General features: G+C 34.7%; 1 protein-coding gene across 3 annotated transcripts in view; it reads left to right on the forward strand.

Moving 5' to 3' along the window:
* LOC138715513 (CARD- and ANK-domain containing inflammasome adapter protein-like) overlaps nt 1–18576 on the forward strand; it is a 44978-nt gene that overhangs the window by 8014 nt on the left and 18388 nt on the right. For 2 of the 3 annotated variants that reach the window (XM_069848525.1, XM_069848535.1), the window contains exons 2-3: nt 3984–4053; nt 12693–12779. In XM_069848525.1, the coding sequence (XP_069704626.1) occupies nt 4036–4053; nt 12693–12779 (105 nt within the window). In that variant the 5' untranslated portion in view covers nt 3984–4035. Of the gene's footprint in view, nt 1–3983; nt 4058–12692; nt 12780–18576 lie in introns of all 3 variants that reach the window. The other variant, XM_069848545.1, reaches the window with a different exon arrangement.

The raw sequence follows: 18576 nt of genomic DNA on the forward strand, positions 1-18576 counted from the left end.
ATGGAAGAGCGGCTTCATTCTTTTAAGGGGAGAGGATGGTATTTTTTTTAACTTTTTTCCTATTTCGTGTAAATTATTATTTTTTTTGTATGTAGAGAGCTCATAGCTGTGGTACCTCAACCAAATAAAAATATTTTGAAAAAAAAAATCATTTGGGGGCCCAAATTTGAAAAAAAAAATATGCCCAATGCAGAATTGTACTAAAACCGATATATCTAAACCGTTTTTAAAGATAGATTCAAACAGTTTTTGCAATGTATTTGCAAAAGTATGTTCTACAAACTGTCTGCAACAGAATTTTGATATTAGTCCCTACGTTAGTAAAATAAACAATTAAAATTTAGTAACAATTTTCTGATTTCCTATCTTGCAAACAAACGGACGTATTTTTTAAATAAAATCAATTAACAAAATTCTGTTAGAGAGAAAAGTTTCCTAATAGTCTAAAGAATGTGTGTTCTAAATTTCTTGCATGTATCTTTAATAGTTCAGAAATTATATCCATTTTGTCTGGCAATGTAGCAAAAAAAATGAAGTTATAGGAAACCGATAAAAGCGAGCGTGTGATTTAAAAATCCATAGCGCAGGAAGTTCAAAATGACGTCTCAACATCCGATAAGGGCACAAATACCCACAAAATGTTATGCAATGCATTCCACATATATCAAAGGGTATTTTAAAGAAAAAACATTTTTTTGAATATTTAATTTACCGGAAACAACAATAAAAGTGGGCGAGTGATTTAAAAATCCATAATGCAGGAAGTTTAAAAATGACGATCCACTGATATCATAGGGTATTTTAAAGATTTTTTTTTTTGAAAATTTAGTCATTTTTCATCAAAAATACCATCCTCTCGCCTTAATGAAGGAATGAAACGTCAAGGTCGTAAGGTGATACTGTTTTTAGACAGTGTTACCTGCCATCCAAGGATTGATTTGTCTAAAGTGAAGTTAATCTATTTTCCCAAAACACAACTTCAGTTACACAACCGATGGATCAGGGCGAAATTCACACTCTGAATTGATGCAGGACGCGAAGGAAATCCTACAACGTTCCCTTCAAAAAAAGGTCGCGGCGATGCGCTTTAAAAGAAACTAGGGCGCAGAGAGAGGGAGAGGGAGAGGCTGCAATTACGTAAGTTAATAATTATAAAAATGAAATTCATTTTGCATGCACTGTAGTAACTTTTATTTCAAATTATTTCTTCATTGTGTTCTCCTACAGCAGTAATGTCAACGAGAGCGCAGGCGTGCCTCATCGCCCGTATGCGCTGTCCAGAGCACGTAGGGCACGCAGGTACAAGCAACTGGTGAACACAAGGGTTGTACATTACACAGTGACGATGGAGCGGAAGAACTCGTACAGTAAAGTTTCAGGCTGATTGAACTCTTGAAATATCAAGATCTTCTCAGATTTTACAAAGCTTTAAATCCCGAACTATATCCAGGGATACGAAAATTTGCGGTGCAAATGATTTCTATATTTCCAGTACGTATGTACTTGAGCAATTTTTCTCTCTTATGAACATCACAAAACCAAGATTGAGATCAGGATTATCAGGTGATAATATGCGGGCAATGCTAAGTATTGCTGCAGGAAACAACATTTCGCCGGACATACTAAGAAGATTGGTGTTGGCTAAAAGCAGTAAGAGCGATTTTGAATTAAACGAGAAGTCAGGAATCTAATTATTTCTATAAGTTAGTATTATATAGCCCTGCATATAATAAGTAAATGATTATATAACAATTACAGAACAATTAACGAGATAGACTTTATTATTTAAAACTCGTAAGTTAAACAGAATATATGTTTATTTATTTTAGGCCTATTAAATAATTTTTAGAAATAGTCTATAGAATGTCTTACGATTTTTTTTACATTTGAAGGGTACACGGGAAAAACGAACAATGTTACAATGCTGTTAAAGGTGATGTCATTATCTAATTCACTGTATTACTACAAACATTATATTATTTTTTACCAAACGTGGTAAAGGAGAATTAAAACCATGGATTCACTCATCATTTCCTTCATTTGAAGTAGAAACATCAATAAATTTTGCAGTAATATACTGAAATAGATCACTATTTCACCCTTAATGGAAATGTGACATTGTTCGTTTTTCCCGTGTACCCTTCATTTGTCTAAGTTTAAAACAGAGAAGCAGGCTTATGTACTAATAATTACATTATTAGATAATTATAATAATATATTATATAAACCTTATCTCAAATTGTACAAGTTAAAGAGAGTCTAGGTTTGTCGTTTATTGAAGTATTTTATAATTAATTTTATTTATTAGAGAGACTGCTGCAAAACATGCATTGATTTTTTGTTGACGTTTTGTGTGGGTGTAACACGTTATCTAATAATAATAACAACAATAATACTAATAATAATAATAATAATAATAATAATAATAGAAGAAAAAGAAGAAGAAGAAGAAGAAGAAGAAGGAGAAGGAGAAGAATAAGTGCATGATTATGTAACAATTATATAACAATTAATTAGATAGGCCTCATTATCTAAACTTGCATAAGTTAAAGATAATAATTTTTATTATTTGTTGTAAGCCTATTATTTAATTTTTACACGTGCAGAATGTCATATGATTTAGTTTACTTTTATATTAATTTGGAACACAACAGCAATGTCTACATACTAATAATTGCATAATTACATAGGCCTAATCATATAACAATTAATTAGATACTAATTATTATCTGCAACTGTGTAAGCTAAAGCTAGTCTATGTTTATTATTTATTGTACTATTTTATAATTAATTGTATTTATTACTGAGGCACCTGCCGCAAAACATGCTTTGATTTCTTATTGCCTTTTATGATTATGAATGTTATCGTCTGCTTAATATAAGCAGTTTCATTCACCTGGCAGTAGAGGCCAATAGAGGTCATTTTGCGCACCCTCTCTTGTTCACCGCTGCTGCTTGCTTGAATAGATTCATTGCAACGAGTCAGCGCTTGATCGCACGCAGAGTCAAGTACGTGCTTTGACCTTGACATCGCTGTCCTACAGTGAGCATATTGCAGTAGTCTATTCTTAGTTTTGCCAAAACTCAACCCTTTGTAAAACCTGTGAAAACGGGGGGAAAAATCTGGAACGATCGCGTTTCGTTTTAGGGAGGTTTTTACTGTAGGCCTATATAGGGACTCTAGCCTGGATGAGAATCCGCTTGAGATGAATACCGGTTTACTTATAGGCCTATCACAAATATAAAGCAAATGTCAGACAATCACATTACCAGTTTTCGACGTCATCCCGCCGAATGTCATTTCGCTACCACCAACCACGCATAGTAACCAACAAAATATGATTTATTGGTGAACCGGCAACCGAAGTACAGATGAAATGGCTTGCAACTGTCACGTCACACGTGAATCATTTAGTTTATGGTGTGGTTTAGGATTTCGGCAAGCCTGGAAATGAGCGAGGATGTTTGAAGCACATTGTTGCACACACTAGCACTATAGTCGCGACGCTGTTATTCCCGGCGTGACTCCTCCTCTTTGCTTATATCTTAGGAAGTCAATGCTCTATAAAGTCTAGGTAGGTAGTATCGTTCGCCATTTTTGTTCTTTCGTTGCCGAGCTACCATACGAGGAATCTATTTGCCACACCGTTAAACATTATCATATCGTAGCTCCTATGATAATAAATCAAACGCAATGTAATTCAGCAAATAATTGAGCGGTAAATAACGTCTTCGTGTGCTTTCTGCAAACGCCAACGAAAGAGCCAAAATGGCGGGCGATTATATATTAAGTATTTATCCAGCCTTAGGAAATGCTTTACATCTTCATCAGCGAATCACAAGACGGACACGTTTAAATGTAGCCGACCTGCAACGTGATTGGCTGCCGGAAATTAGAGCGACGGGACTATAGTCTCAAGTTCACTCTAACATTGTAATTTTTAATGACTGATGTGACTCTAAATTTGTTTCATTTTTTTCAGGTGAAAACAACTCTTCGACCAATAATACTTTTGTTCAGTTGTACAGAGCAACATGTTCATTAAGAGGACAGTAAGTAACATTCTACATTGTTCTATCTCGCTTCAAGAAATGCACTTCATTTAAATAAATTTATCATGTGAAATAGCGCATAATATTTCAATACTAGTGGGATGTGCAGCAAATGCTGCAAACTAAGTTCATTAGACGTTCAAATAAAAATTTTTCTGATTTATTTTCAATACCAGACATTTAGAAAGTTATTTGCTTCCATAATAATGAAACCTACTCCCTCTGAATGTTTTTTTTATGCCAAATACTTTTTCTTGAACCTATCCACCTTCAGTTTTTGAGTTTCAACGCGAAAACGCAAGTAAAAATGTCAGGACGATCAATGGGTTTTTCATGTGGGAGTAAAGCAATAGCTATTTCAGGTCATTGTGGATTGTAGGTGAAAGTTAAAGAAAGTCAGGTTTGCTATGCTTTCGAACAATAGACATAGCATTTTGGTATAGCTGCTGCATGTAGAGCTTGAAATGTAGAGAGTAAAATCATTTTATCCTGCTAAGAGATCTTGCTGAAATGGTCGGGAGACTACAAAATTTTCTAGGCCTCTTATTTTATCTGTAAGTAATATCGTCTTTCTTTAGGAATTTTAATTTTTGCGCTCTCTCGAACCAGTACTGAATCTACACTACACCGCCATTAAATATATGAAAAAGACCCAACCCCGCTTCATTAATAACTATAAAAATATTTTATTTTTAATAACAATATTATTATCTTGCGCAAGTTTTGTAGTTTATATATTATCATCATGGCATTAACTATAATAATAATAATAAATTTCTAATGGTAATAAAGTCATCAAACCACCTCAAGTTTTGTAGACTTTAATATCCAATACACAGCTGTACTCAGAAAATTACACACCGCAGAATGAGACCTGTAAATTATTTTTAATAAGTCTTAAAGCCTTTAATAACCAATTGAATTTGAACTCTAAATATTATGTCAGCAATCCTGCAGGTCATGGCCTTCGTGTAATAGCCTATTGTTTATTGTAGTGTGTGATTTGTTTTATTTTGAAATGCAATTAGTTCTCAAAACTGACGAAAGATGGATTTTAAAAAGTAGGAAAATTATATAGGAAAACTGACATTTCACTGAAAACTACTATTTTTCTGAAAAACTTTGGGTTCCAAGCTTCAAAATGAGGGGTTATTTATTAAAATCCGTTCAGTCGTTGTCCGTTCAAATTATATATATATATATATATATATATATATATATATATATATATATATAGATTTGATTTTTAATAAGAATATTATCTTACGCAAGTTTTGTAGTTTATGTATTTACATCATGGCATTAACTATAATAATAATAATAATAATAATAATAATAATAATTGAGGGGCTCAGTGGAAAAGGGGTCCATGTTCTTGCGCAGATGGTGTCTGTGGTGTTCTTAGGGGAGCGGTAATGTCTTCTTTAACGCGAATTTCACATCAATTTTTGGCTACAACCAGATCGTACGCCTATCCTGCAGTACGTCAGAATGTCAGTTTTCTTACGTCATTAATTGAAGCGTTGGGCCGAATAACAGTCTATGTTACAATTTTTCAAAACCGAGTTTTTAATAAAATAATGTTCTGTATAGTCTTAAACAGCTGTCACAAAAATTGTTTTTAATATCTGTATCAGAGGCGCTTCAACACGAGTTACAACCATGAATTTCTTGGTTGGAACAACGGTCTATGTCACTAGTCACTTCTAGCGTATCCAGTTGTTTACTTCGTATCGGGAGTTACTCCACGGGAGTTTGTTCTCTTTACGAATACTGGATACTTGAACTCTGTTTATCAGGTTTCGGTTGATCTGTTACGTAAAATGGACGACTGCAAGACAGTGACGATTTCTACAGTAGATATTGACCTGCTAAATAAATCTAAAAACAAAAAAGGACCCAGATAAATTAATATTAATAAGTGGAAATGTGTGTCAAGAAAGTCGCTGAGAGATTGTGGTCTTGAGTAAGGAAGACGAAGTCGCAAGTAAGTGCGAAAGATCCCTCAAGTAATGCAAGTTTCTGTCTGTTATTTTTGCAGTATTTTCTTTATTCATTTGTTATTGTTACAACTTTCATTAATTTAATAGTGTCCTACATGTCAAATGTAAAAAAAATGTAATGTTTTCTTTAACGACGCTCGCAACTGCAGAGGTTATATCAGCGTCGCCGGATGTGCCGGAATTTTGTCCCGCAGGAGTTCTTTTACATGCCAGAAAACCTACTGACATGAGCCTGTCGCATTTAAGCACACTTAAATGCCATCGATCTGCGCCGGGATCGAACCCGCAACCTTGGGCATAGAAGGCCACCTACATGTCAATACTGGAGTTATTTTATAATAATAATGTTATTATTTGATCAATATTTTATGTTTATTCATAATATGACATTGAGTGTAACTTTAATAAATTACATATGTTAATTCATATATTTTTTTATTATCCAATTTAATAAACCCTATTTCACCCTGAGTATATTAGGGTTATAGTTGGCATCAAAATACATATTTTATAACCAATAAACAATAGTAAAGTAGTTACAATTTACATGAATTATGTAGAAGCATGCACATTAGTGAAAGAATGGATCCTGTTAAAGATTAATGAGATGTTTGAGGAATAATCAATGTAAAAGGTATACAAGAATGTCTAACCGTTTCAGAGTAAATACACGATCTTAAAAAGATAATCAATAGTAGATTGATAAAACAGAGTTTCACTTTCACTTTCAAATTAATACTTAATTCATGAACAATGAAACAGTTAAGAGTAATAAAGAGATATTAGTACAAGCAATGATTTAAGGTTACAAGTTACATACATGATTCAGGAACAATTACAATAATTAAAATAATAACACATTTAACACAAAGTTAATTCATATTAATACATACTTACTTCCTTACAAATGGCTTTTAAGGAATCCGAAGGTTCATTGCCGCCCTCACATAAGCCCGCCAGCGGTCCCTATCCTGTGCAAGATTAATCCAGTCTCTATCATCATACCCCACCTCCCTCAAATCCATTTTAATATTATCCTCCCATCTACGTCTCGGCCTCCCTAAAAGTCTTTTTCCCTCCGGTCTCCCAGCTAACACTCTATATGCATTTCTGGATTCGCCCATACGTGCTACATGTCCTGCCCATCTCAAACGTCTGGATTTAATGTTCCTAATTATGTCAGGTGAAGAATACATTGCGTGCAGTTATGCGTTGTGTAACTTTCTCCATTCTCCTGTAACTTCATCCCTCTTAGCCCCAAATATTTTCCTAAGCACCTTATTCTCAAACACCCTTAACCTATGTTCCTCTCTCAGAGTGAGAGTCCAAGTTTCACAACCATACAGAAGAACCGGTAATATAACTGTTTTATAAATTCTAACTTTCAGATTTTTTGACAGCAGACTGGATGACAAAAGCTTCTCAACCGAATAATAACACGCATTACCCATATTTATTCTGCGTTTAATTTCCTCCCGAGTGTCATTTATATTTGTTACTGTTGCTCCAAGATATTTGAATTTTTCCACCTCTTCGAAGGATAAATCTCCAATTTTTATATTTCCATTTCGTGCAATATTCTGGTCACGAGACATAATCATATACTTTGTCTTTTCGGGATTTACTTCCAAACCGATCGCTTTACTTGCTTCAAGTAAAATTTCCGTCATATTAGTACATAGCATTTAAAAATATATATCATGATCATTTTGTTCATAATTTAACCTTTTTATTGATTTTGTATATTTCATAATATTCTGATTGTATAAAGCTGTTTGTTGTCTGAATTCCCCAGTAGCATTTCTGTGGAGTTAAAAATGTTACGAACTTCTATGATGTGTAATATGACTTTCAGTAACACACAATCGTATACTTCGCTTAGCTTAGTGTACAAAACATATTGATGGAATAACGGTCTATGTTGCCCGTCCAATAGTAAATTTATAAGCGGAATTACGATGTAACATTTTATTCCTCCTGCACGGTTAGCAGATTGTAACATAGACCGTTATTCTGCCCAACGCTTCAATTGTCAATCCATATATCCTTTAGAATCAAGACGAAAGATATGCTGAACTAATTGATCTTCCGTGTTTGTATGAAGAGTTGTGTCTTTTCCTATTTGTCAGATATCAATGAAAATTAAAATACAAAGTTTAATTAAGACTGGTTGAACGGAAGATGAGTAGTTTCGAACAAGCAGGCAGACAGACACCAGAGAGAAAAACAGTTAGACGGAGAAAGTGCCACTAAAATCTCTATGAAGGATTGCGAACTCGCCTTTAAAAAAAAATGTATATATATATATATATATATATATATATATATAGGATAGGGTAACCAAGGGTAAATGGGGTCAAAAAGTAACAAATCCTTAATTTTATTGTTAATTTCATAATATATTACACTCATAACATATCATTAGTTTACAGCCACATGTAAGTACTACTTCCCCAAAAATGTTTCTTTTTTTCTCTAAACTAACTGTCTGTACATGAACTGAAATATTTCACTGCAGTGATCCTTTTTACCCTTCTGTATAAGGATAAATGGGATCAGTGTTTAGGGCAAATCGGGTCACAATTTTTCCCTCTATATACCTGCACGGAACGTTAAAATCAATATTGAATTGATGTAATTTAACACTTTACACCTCCACAAACAAACACTGTTTTCTTTTCTGCACCAATGAACTTTGTTGCAGTGTAGTCCAAAACCACATGCGTACAGTTTCAAAATTCTAGACACAAGTTCATTTTCTTGTTCTGGAGTAAACGTAGTTTGACGGCCTTTACTTTTCAAGTGGGTGTCCTGGCCACTTTGAAGACGTCGTTGCAGACATGAATGAGGATCTCCTAACAACTCACCAGCATGACGTTGGCTTCTTCTCTCGCGAAATGCTTTAATAGCCTTCTGCATGTCGTTCTCATTCCACGAATTTGACGTTTTCCTCTTACATTTAACCATCTGTCACATAGAATTGAAAATAAATAGTTAATTTGAGTGGACTGATTTGACCCTATTTTTCCGATATTACTGACCCTATTTAACCCAAACTTAGAATTTTGTTGCGCTAGAAGTTGGTAGTGCTGAATACTGCTTCGACGAAGGCGTTAATAGCCATAATCTCTTCTAAAAAGCTAAAACTTAATATTGAAAGTTAATCGCACAAATTCTCTGCAATAGTTGCTGTAAAATAATAAAGGAACCGTAAAGCATTATTTAAAATGTATAAAATACTCTTAACTCACCTTTATATTCTCTCTATTGTTTTATTGTCAACACAAAGAATACACACACTAGCTAGCATCAATGGCACTCAACGTGTACAAGAAGTTCTCTTCCTGACCAGTATATGGCAGCACTTGCTTGAACTGGTTTACGCTTGAATATGGAGATAGGGTTTTGAAATTGACCCAATTTAACCTCTGACCCGTTTTAGACTGAGTTACCCTAATCACTTTGACGCCTTTAGTAACTTGTAAAATGTAGATAATTTGTGCATCTAAGGTCCCTGAGCCAAATAACGCCATGTATACCTTTAACGCCACCCTATTAAAATTTGTTAACGACACAAGTTTTCGGTAGGGCACTACTGTAGCCTGCATTCGCTTGCAATCTAGTGATGAAATGAGTTACTAGCTGTCCCTGTCCGCTGACATTTACGAGTGACATTATATTCCATCATTTTCCTGTTGTGTGTTGATAGTGAATGGCTGTTCTTATATCAAGGTAAGAGGCAATATTTTATTTTGTGTGTTGAGCAAATAATAACTATATTGAACTATATATTTTCGTCATCCTTAAACATTCTTCTATGTATAGAAAGTATTTGCTATCTATAAAATTTGAAAATGTTAGAGAAACAGGCATGTCATATTATCAAATACTCAGTACCGCTTTAACGCCATGTGGCGTTAAAGGTCTACAGACAAAATTTTAGGTTATGTTAGTACTAAGGCTGACAGTACAGCATCAGTGTGAAAACATCAGGAAAATCACTAAGCTTTCAACTTACAAATGTTCAGAATGTGCAATGATGATATTGGTTCAATTGCTTATCGAACTCTTAATTTTTTTTTTATTTTACATAACTTTTTTTTGTTTTGTTTTGTTTTGTATTTAGTTTTTTTTTTTGTTTTACTTATTGGAAAACATTCATATTAAACTAAGGTAAATGCTTTTGTGTTTAATAACTTTCTACTGTGTCACATTGTCTCTTTTTTTTAAAGTAAGGAGTCACTGGAAAACATATTTTTCTAATCCATCTGGTGTTTCAGTTTCAGATCAAGAATCTTTCATTAGTATTGAGTGATTTTGTACCTTTTATTAACAGAAACTCAAATTTAGTCGCTTCGTTCAATTTGTGTTGCTCAGGAAAAATAATTCATTAACAATTATAAGTGTATAGGTTACTAGAAAATAGGTGGCGTTAATTGGACAACCTGTTCCTAACAACGCCAGTTTACAAAGTTTTCCTTTGTGAGTTCTAATTCTTGTTCGGTATATAATATATCCATTTTCATTGTGCTATTTTGTAAAGATAAGATTACAGTTTCTATTTCATAATTTTCGTGTTTGTACATAACTTATTTCCAGAGCAAAAGTGACTGAAGTGTTAAGGTGGCGTTATTTGGTACGTGTACCTTATTATCATCACGCATGTCCAGTCAAAGTACAATAAACTAAAGAAAGTAGGACTATCTTATATTTCATGATCGAAAAGAAAAGTGTAACTCTCATGTATTGCCTATCTTTAGTGCCTTCTGTGAACGTAAAAACATACGAGATTCACTTACACAGGGATTACAAACACAGTCAACACAGATCTCATATAGTTCGAACCGCGTTCACTAGGATCAGTGCTCGCAATGGCTACTTTTCTTAAACGTGTCGATATCTCACGGAATGGCTGTATTCCAACGAGTTATATACAGGGCGGCTCGTCCATAAGAGCTGCGGAGCTGCAGGACAGGAAAATAAAAATAATATTTATTTTAATTTTTAGAAGAATTGTTACAGCTTTTATTGGTAAATTGCTTTATATTTCATCTGGCCGGGAATATGTACTATTACCTTATGCATAATCTTTTTGCGCGTCGACTGTATTGGAATTGACACTGCATTCAAAGTCGTCCTGGGATCTGCAGGGTGGTCAGCTCATAGAGAGTGTCTCTTGCATGGTCAGGGGGTAGAGAGGTGAAGGGAAGCAGAGGGAAACTGCCGCTGTTTAAAACCCATATCTCGCTGCAGTGGCTTGCAGAGCCAGGCTACAAGGGATCTTTCCTCTTCTCCCACACTGCTATTGTAATGCTGCGTCAAATGGATTCTCTATTCCCTTGAAACTTAATGACAAAATTGTTATTTTCTTTTCACATACTTATTGTTGTAGAATCTTATCGAGTTAATATAACGAAATTAATATTCTCTTTTGCCTTATTATTACGTATATATCCAGCCTCCAGCAGAACCTAATATTTGCCTTAACTCAAAATGATTGCACTAGTAGAATCCTTTTGATATAGCACGTAAAATACGAAAGAGACTTCTTTTCCAGTTTTAGAAAATTGTTGACCATCAGTATATCTGAGTGCTGCTTTGGTGTGACGTCTTAGTACCGTAACTTAACCAGTGCAAATGTGCAAGCATGAGTGTGTGTGAATTACAGAATATTAATTTTATTTTTCTCAACTCTCCCTTGCTGAGAATATTGATGTAATGAAGTGAAATTAAAGGGTCGTCCGTTACCCGACTTAAATCTTACTTAAGCTTTATCCAGCCGAAATAATGCATATATGTAAGGAAGTATAACAATGAAATTTACGCTAAGCATTTGTGGTTACGTGGATGTGAACAAAAAAATCAATACTTTGTTTTCCTTGCCTCCTCTTCGGTGGTGATACTGCATGGACTAGGAGTGGTGTGACAGATTTAGGACATTTGCCCCTAAAAAGCAAAATGCACGAATCTTCGCAGTCTCACCTGAAAAATGTTGTTTCATTGGCTAACTTACGCAACTCATACTGCTGTGCAATTAAGTGAAACGAACAGAACAAACATTCTCAAGCATAATCAAGAAGTGAGAAAAAATTGTGAAATCATTTAAAAAAAATATTGATTGTATCAAATTTTGTGGCTAATATGAACTTTCCCTTAGGGGACATGATGAAAAAACGATTCGAAGAACCCTGATCTGTTTCGTAGGTTGCTACAGTTCGTGAGTAATCTAAACGAGCCTTTCAAAAATCATTTGGAAAATGCCACTGTTTAAGGTTATTCTAAGACAATTCAGAATGAACTGGTAGGTTGTAAGTTGAGTGTCTGCCGATCTGAAATTCGGACTGAAATCGATGCTATTAGTGTTTCTTAGGGATTAGCAAATGGTCCCACAGACATCTCCCAACCAAGTCAGGAAGTTTTGGTTTTTCGATATGTAGTGCATTTATTTTTGTCCTATACTTATTAGTAATGGTATCAAGAAGTGAAATTTGTATGTACCGAAATCTACTGCAGCTCTCCCAATCCACAAGTTCACGAGCCGCCACTGGTTATATATAGTATATAACTCGTTGCTGTATTCATAATTGAATTCTAGCGCCGATCATGTGTTACTTGCAGACATTACTTTGTTCACAGGTAGCACCATTGCTGGAGTTAGGCCGAAACAGAAGTCTAGGGATTATAGGAGCCCTGCTGATGGTGATCGCCGGAAGTGTTGTTCAGGTATATTTCCCATGTTAAACTTTCTGGTGAACTTCCTTCGATGTCTTGATTTGAGACCCAAATTTGAAATGAACTGAAGTTAATTTACACACTTTTATATTTAATAATGCAACCATCATCATAGGCTAGTGGTCAGAGCTTCTAACTACAGTTCATGAAGTCCCGGGTTCGACTTCCAGTTAGAATACAGGAATTTTTTCTTAAAGGGGAATGTTCCTGTGTTCGTCCAGAGTCTGGAAATTAGGTTAGGCTTAGGTTTAAGACCTCTTCTGGCAATTCATAATCATAACATCATCATCATCATCATCATCATCATCAAAGACCGGAAATTTGGCAGAATGCCTTTTTAAATGTGTTAAATCTATCTTCATTTTGAAAGTAAATCTGTACGAATTATACCTTTGTGATTGAAACCTCACAGTTTTATGTTGCCCTTTTCTGACTTTTTAAATATAAAAGCCTGATTTATAAAATAAATGCTTTTTTGCCATTGTTTGATTTTTATCTATTATTTATTAATTTATTATTAAAAATTGTCTACAGGTATATTTTAATTTATTTCTATAACCGCTACAAAGAAAGTGACTTCACCGAATGTATATTATTGTCTTTCAGTCAGTTCATATTCTCTTTGCAACAATCAGTGCTGCCGTGCAAAAATGTATAACAGTAAGCGTTTTAATTATCGCTTGTGTTTATTTGACAAGGCAACAATGAGTGCGGGTCTAACGTTATTTTTAACGGTTATTTTTCTTTCAGTTTTCATTGCGACGTTGTTGTAGCTAGCAGCAAGATGCCGAAATTCAGTGTTCCTTTACGGAGTAAACTGCAAAGTTACGTTAATACTTCTGGATCCGACGTATTTTGTACTGACGGTAAAGTACTTACATGCGAAATACTTACATGAGCAGTCAGTGAACTACGAAAAGAAATATTTCATATCGCAACACATCAGTATAACCAAACACAAAAATGCACTTTCCAAGGCTACTGGGAAGAAGTAGGCCTAACAGTAATTGCAACATCGAGTCGAAAATCTCAATTAGCATTCGACTTATGTGAAGCTTTTCTTGCTGCCGAAATCCCTTTCTGGAAAGTGCAAGGTTGTGGGTCTAGTGCAAGGTTTTTGTAATTGCCTTTTATTTCGTATTTTAGCTATTTATAATGCCTTTTTGCCTGCCTATTTCAGCTATTTATGAAGACCTTTTGCCTGCCTGTTTTAGGGCCGATTGTATAAACCATTTAATCTTAGATCAGAGGTTAAATTGATCCTCGTTCTAGCTGAACTTGGAATTTTGTGTTGTATAAAGTCTAATCTGAGATTAATTTGTCTTAAACTAAAGTCAACTTTGACTGAAGAAATTTCTCCGATTAAGTTAGATGATCCAAGTTCAGTTATTTCTTTTCTGTTTGAAGTATACGAGTGGCAGATTGTGCAAAAAGAATAATAAGCATTTTTATTAATGTAGATACATTTGTATATATATTTTTAAATTTCTTGCCTTAATATACAAACATTCTTATATTTTATAAGGCTTTATCGTGTTCAGCAGTATCAAATAACATAACCTATAATTATATTATGTTTATAACAACCATTAATTATTCATGGATATGATAGGTACATTCATAAATTTTCAATTAACTCTATTACTAAAGGAAAATTGTCGTTTTATAAAGCTTTATTATGTTTAGCAGTATCAAACACCATAACATGATAACAACTCGGAGAACAGTCCACCTTCTTCTTATTGTCCGCCATTATTTACAATGCACAAAAAACCAGTGTCTCCAACAGAGTGTACGGAAAGTCGCCAAAAAGTAGTTGGAAAGTCGCTAGATTTCTTATTATCAACAAATAAAGATTAAATTTTGTCACTATGGGGTGCTAAAAAGGTCGCTAAATCCCTATTTAAGCAATATAAAAGTTGAAAGAAATTGTCGTCGAAAAAGAGTTAAAGTCGCTAAATTGGCTACACTGAATAAACCTGTACAACATGGCCCGCGCATCACATACTTCACCTGTTTATGCGATGTTGCCAAGTCCTTTTCACGTGAACTTAGATTGCATTTGAACCTAGGTAATTTGATCGCAGGAAAGTTTTATACAATAGAAGAAGTGTCTGAACTCGGTTCACTTTCCGATCTTCGATCAAAGTTGATCTTTAGTCAGGGAGTTTTATACAATTGGGCCCTAATGATTCATAATGCCTAAACTTCCGGTCTCTGATCATCATCATCATCGTCATCGGGGTAATGTAACCTCCTTCCACCTCAGAAGTGGGTTACAAATAAGCCATTGCCAGGAGAGACCAGAAATGTCGAATGACAACCTGATGGCGTTGGATTAAAAATAATATTCAATAATGCAGCCGCTACGGCAGTACAGTGCCTAGGACGCAGTGTCCCCTACTTATTTTATTTAGTACATTGTAACACAAATACGTTAATTAATAACAGAAAGTTGAAATCAATACAACTATGAAATCTGTATCGACATGGGGAGCTATTAATAATGGAATTCCTCAAGGATCAATATTAGGTCCCCTACTTTTTGTAGTGATTATAAATCATCTTGCCCCCTAATAAAAGATGTAGGTCATCCCATATTATTTGCAGATGACAGAAGTATAGTAATTACAGCCAATAACTCCAACACATTCCAATCTTCAACAGAGGAAATTCTCTTCAAAATATGTGACTGTTTCTCAGTCAATAAATTAGTATTAAATTGTAATAAAACTAACATAATTCAATTTAAATCCTGTCCAAATTCAACCTCGCACATTTCTAGCGCAATAATTAATAATAGATCCCTATTAGAAACAACAACAACCAAATTTGTTGGCTTAAAAATCGATAATGTGTTAAATTGGAAAAATCATATTAAAGAAATTACCCCCAAACTAAATTCAGCTTGTTTTGTTATTAGATCTATTCAAAAGATAGTAAATATCAATACCTTAAAAACAATGTACTTTGCATACTTCCACTTGGTAATGAGTTTTGAAATAATATTCTGGGGAAATTCCACAGATAGTAACAATATATTTCTATTACAAAAAAGAATAATTAGAATAATAGTAGGTGCCAAATCTAGGGAATCGTGTAGGACTATTTTCAAAAAAACTACAAATAATTCCCATGGTTTGTCAGTATATCTTTTCATTAATAATCTTCCTCGTATGTAATCGTGAAAACTTTGTAACTAATTCAACAGTTCATAGCATAAATACACGTCAAAAAATGACTTTCATACTCCATCGGCAAGTCAATCGTGCTATCAAAAAGGAGTGCGTTATATGGCAGTAAAAATTTTTAATAACCTCCCTATCGATATAAAAAATGAAACTCAAAACATAAAATTATTTAGGGCCAAATTAAAGAAGTACCTAATTTCTCACGCCTTCTATTCTGTAGGTGAATTCATGACATTCAATAACACTTCATGAAATTGATACTAAAACTTTGTGTTGTACTAGTAGACTATATTGTAAATCTCGTCTATATATATTTCATCTAGACTGTGACTATAAATTAAGACTTTATAATAGTATTAAGTTTTTTTACTTGTTCCATATTCTAGCTGTAAGCATGTATGAATACCATGGAATGTTAATAAATACAATACAATACAATATAAAGAGTAAGTTATTGTATTGTTGACATGAACGCATACAGAAAACCCGAATTTCTGTTAAAGCTGGAACGATTTGGTATCCTTGTTTTTATTCTGTAAGCGATAGACTTCGCAATAGTGCCAGTAAATGGGACGATTACGGGGCAGCGAGTATCTGAGCCTGTTTGAGTCCCAAATTGTCCATACTGTCCAGGCGTTTGGACATTCCGAGCGAGTTAGTCCAAATGAACTGAGACTGTCCTATTCAGTACTATACAAATGGGCGAGCAATACAGTGTATCCTGGGTGTTCATTTCAAAGTGTGTCATGACGTCACTGTTTGTGAGTCAGCGATTTGAAGCGAGTTTCAGCTTTTATGTCAGAAAATTTGCCTACTAATCAAGGCGTTCAATCTGAACTTAAGAACGTGTACGGTATAACTTGAACGTCGTAGCAACAGATGGCGGTCTGTACTGTCAGTGTGCTACCATAACCTCTTTCGAACTGTGTTTTGCGCGGGCAAGTCGTACGCAGGGTATTTGTTATAATCGGTTGCGTACGGCAACATTCCACAATACAAATCAAATGCTCCGTGTCCATGTTGACCGTCGAAGTTAATGTCAACAAATACTGTACAGTAAGTAATCGTCTTAACCCTCTCCCCATATTCCAACAGTAAGAAAAAAGCTCACCTCAGTACGTGTTTCCAAACAGTTCACATTCCTGCCACTACCGGCGTTACGGTACGTATCGGTACATACTCTTCAGAATGAACGCCGTACTTGCTAGGCAACTTCTCTTGCACATAGGTAATACGCCTCTGCGGAAATGTAGGAAGATTGAATTCTCTAGGCTCATCGGCTAGCCACATGACGGCATACAGCGAGCCACGACACACTTTGAACTGAACACGCAGTAGTGTCCTTGAAGAGCTCTAATAGGCTCTACATTTCGGTTTTCTTTATGTCTACTTCAATCTCTAGCTGGAAAGAGAATAGATTATGCAACGAAACGGACCAAGTGGAAAAACTCCCGAATGAATGAATTAATTAATTAATTAATGAAGAGCGAAATGATGGAGAAACAATAAAAATGTACGAGAAACCTCGTCCTTACAAGAGAATTTGAGTCTGAGAGGATGAATCGATGCGACCCCAAGCTCTATCAAACGGTACTCTATTTGACCCCACTCCCATTTGAAATTTTAAAGTGATACGCCACTGACCTGACTTCCTGTTAAGGCTGATTGATGAAATCAAGCTCACGTGAAAGTTCACGTGTGGTTAAGTTATAAATATTATTGTGTCGAAAATTTTAATGCGCTAGTTTCTGAAATAAATGACTGTTACAGGTGATCCGAATCACCCATTGCCTTTTCGTGCATTTTCTCATTGAAAGAATAGGAATTAATAAAAACGTTTCCTATGAAAGTTGTTTGTTTTCATGAGCTCTATCAAATATTACTTTATTTGACCCCACTCCCATTTGAAATTTTAAAGTAATACGCCACTGACCCTACTTCCTGTTAAGGCTGATTGATGAAATCAAGCTCAAGTGAAAATTCACATGTGCTTTATTTATAAATATTTTTGTCTCTAAATTTTAATGTACTAGTTTCCGAAATAAATTGCTGTTACACGTGGTCTGAATCAACCTGTATTGCAGAAAACATTTCAACACGAGAGGGAAACGTATTAATTAAACAACATGTAATATGCTCACATAGGGTTATTAACATAGGAAACGAAGGATATTTTAAGACAGGGCTGGGCACATTACGTGATTCTGAGAAATGAGCGCTGTGTGCTTTAAAGAGCGGGGCTTGCGAGCGCAGTGACGTATGCATACTGTACGTCATTCAGTGTCGGTGCAATGGTGACTTGCAGTATGATGGCGAACTTTGAAGACGGAGCTTCCTCTCATACATTAAACCGTCCCGCTACTCCCAATGCTTTTAATGTATCATGGGAGGAGGAGTTCTTTTTGGTAGAGAGCAGTGGGTTAGCAAAGTGTTTAATTTGTCATAAAACACTCCAACTGATTAAGAAGTTCAATATCCAACGCCATTATTCTTTACAACATGCTACTGAATATGACAAATATGTTGGTAATGAACGCCATAAATTAATACAGCTTAAAGAAAATGTTTATTTATTTATTTTATTGGGTTATTTTACG

The sequence above is a fragment of the Periplaneta americana genome, chromosome 2 (assembly GCF_040183065.1).
Source record: "Periplaneta americana isolate PAMFEO1 chromosome 2, P.americana_PAMFEO1_priV1, whole genome shotgun sequence".
In the NCBI taxonomy this organism is placed as follows: Eukaryota; Metazoa; Arthropoda; class Insecta; order Blattodea; family Blattidae; genus Periplaneta; species Periplaneta americana.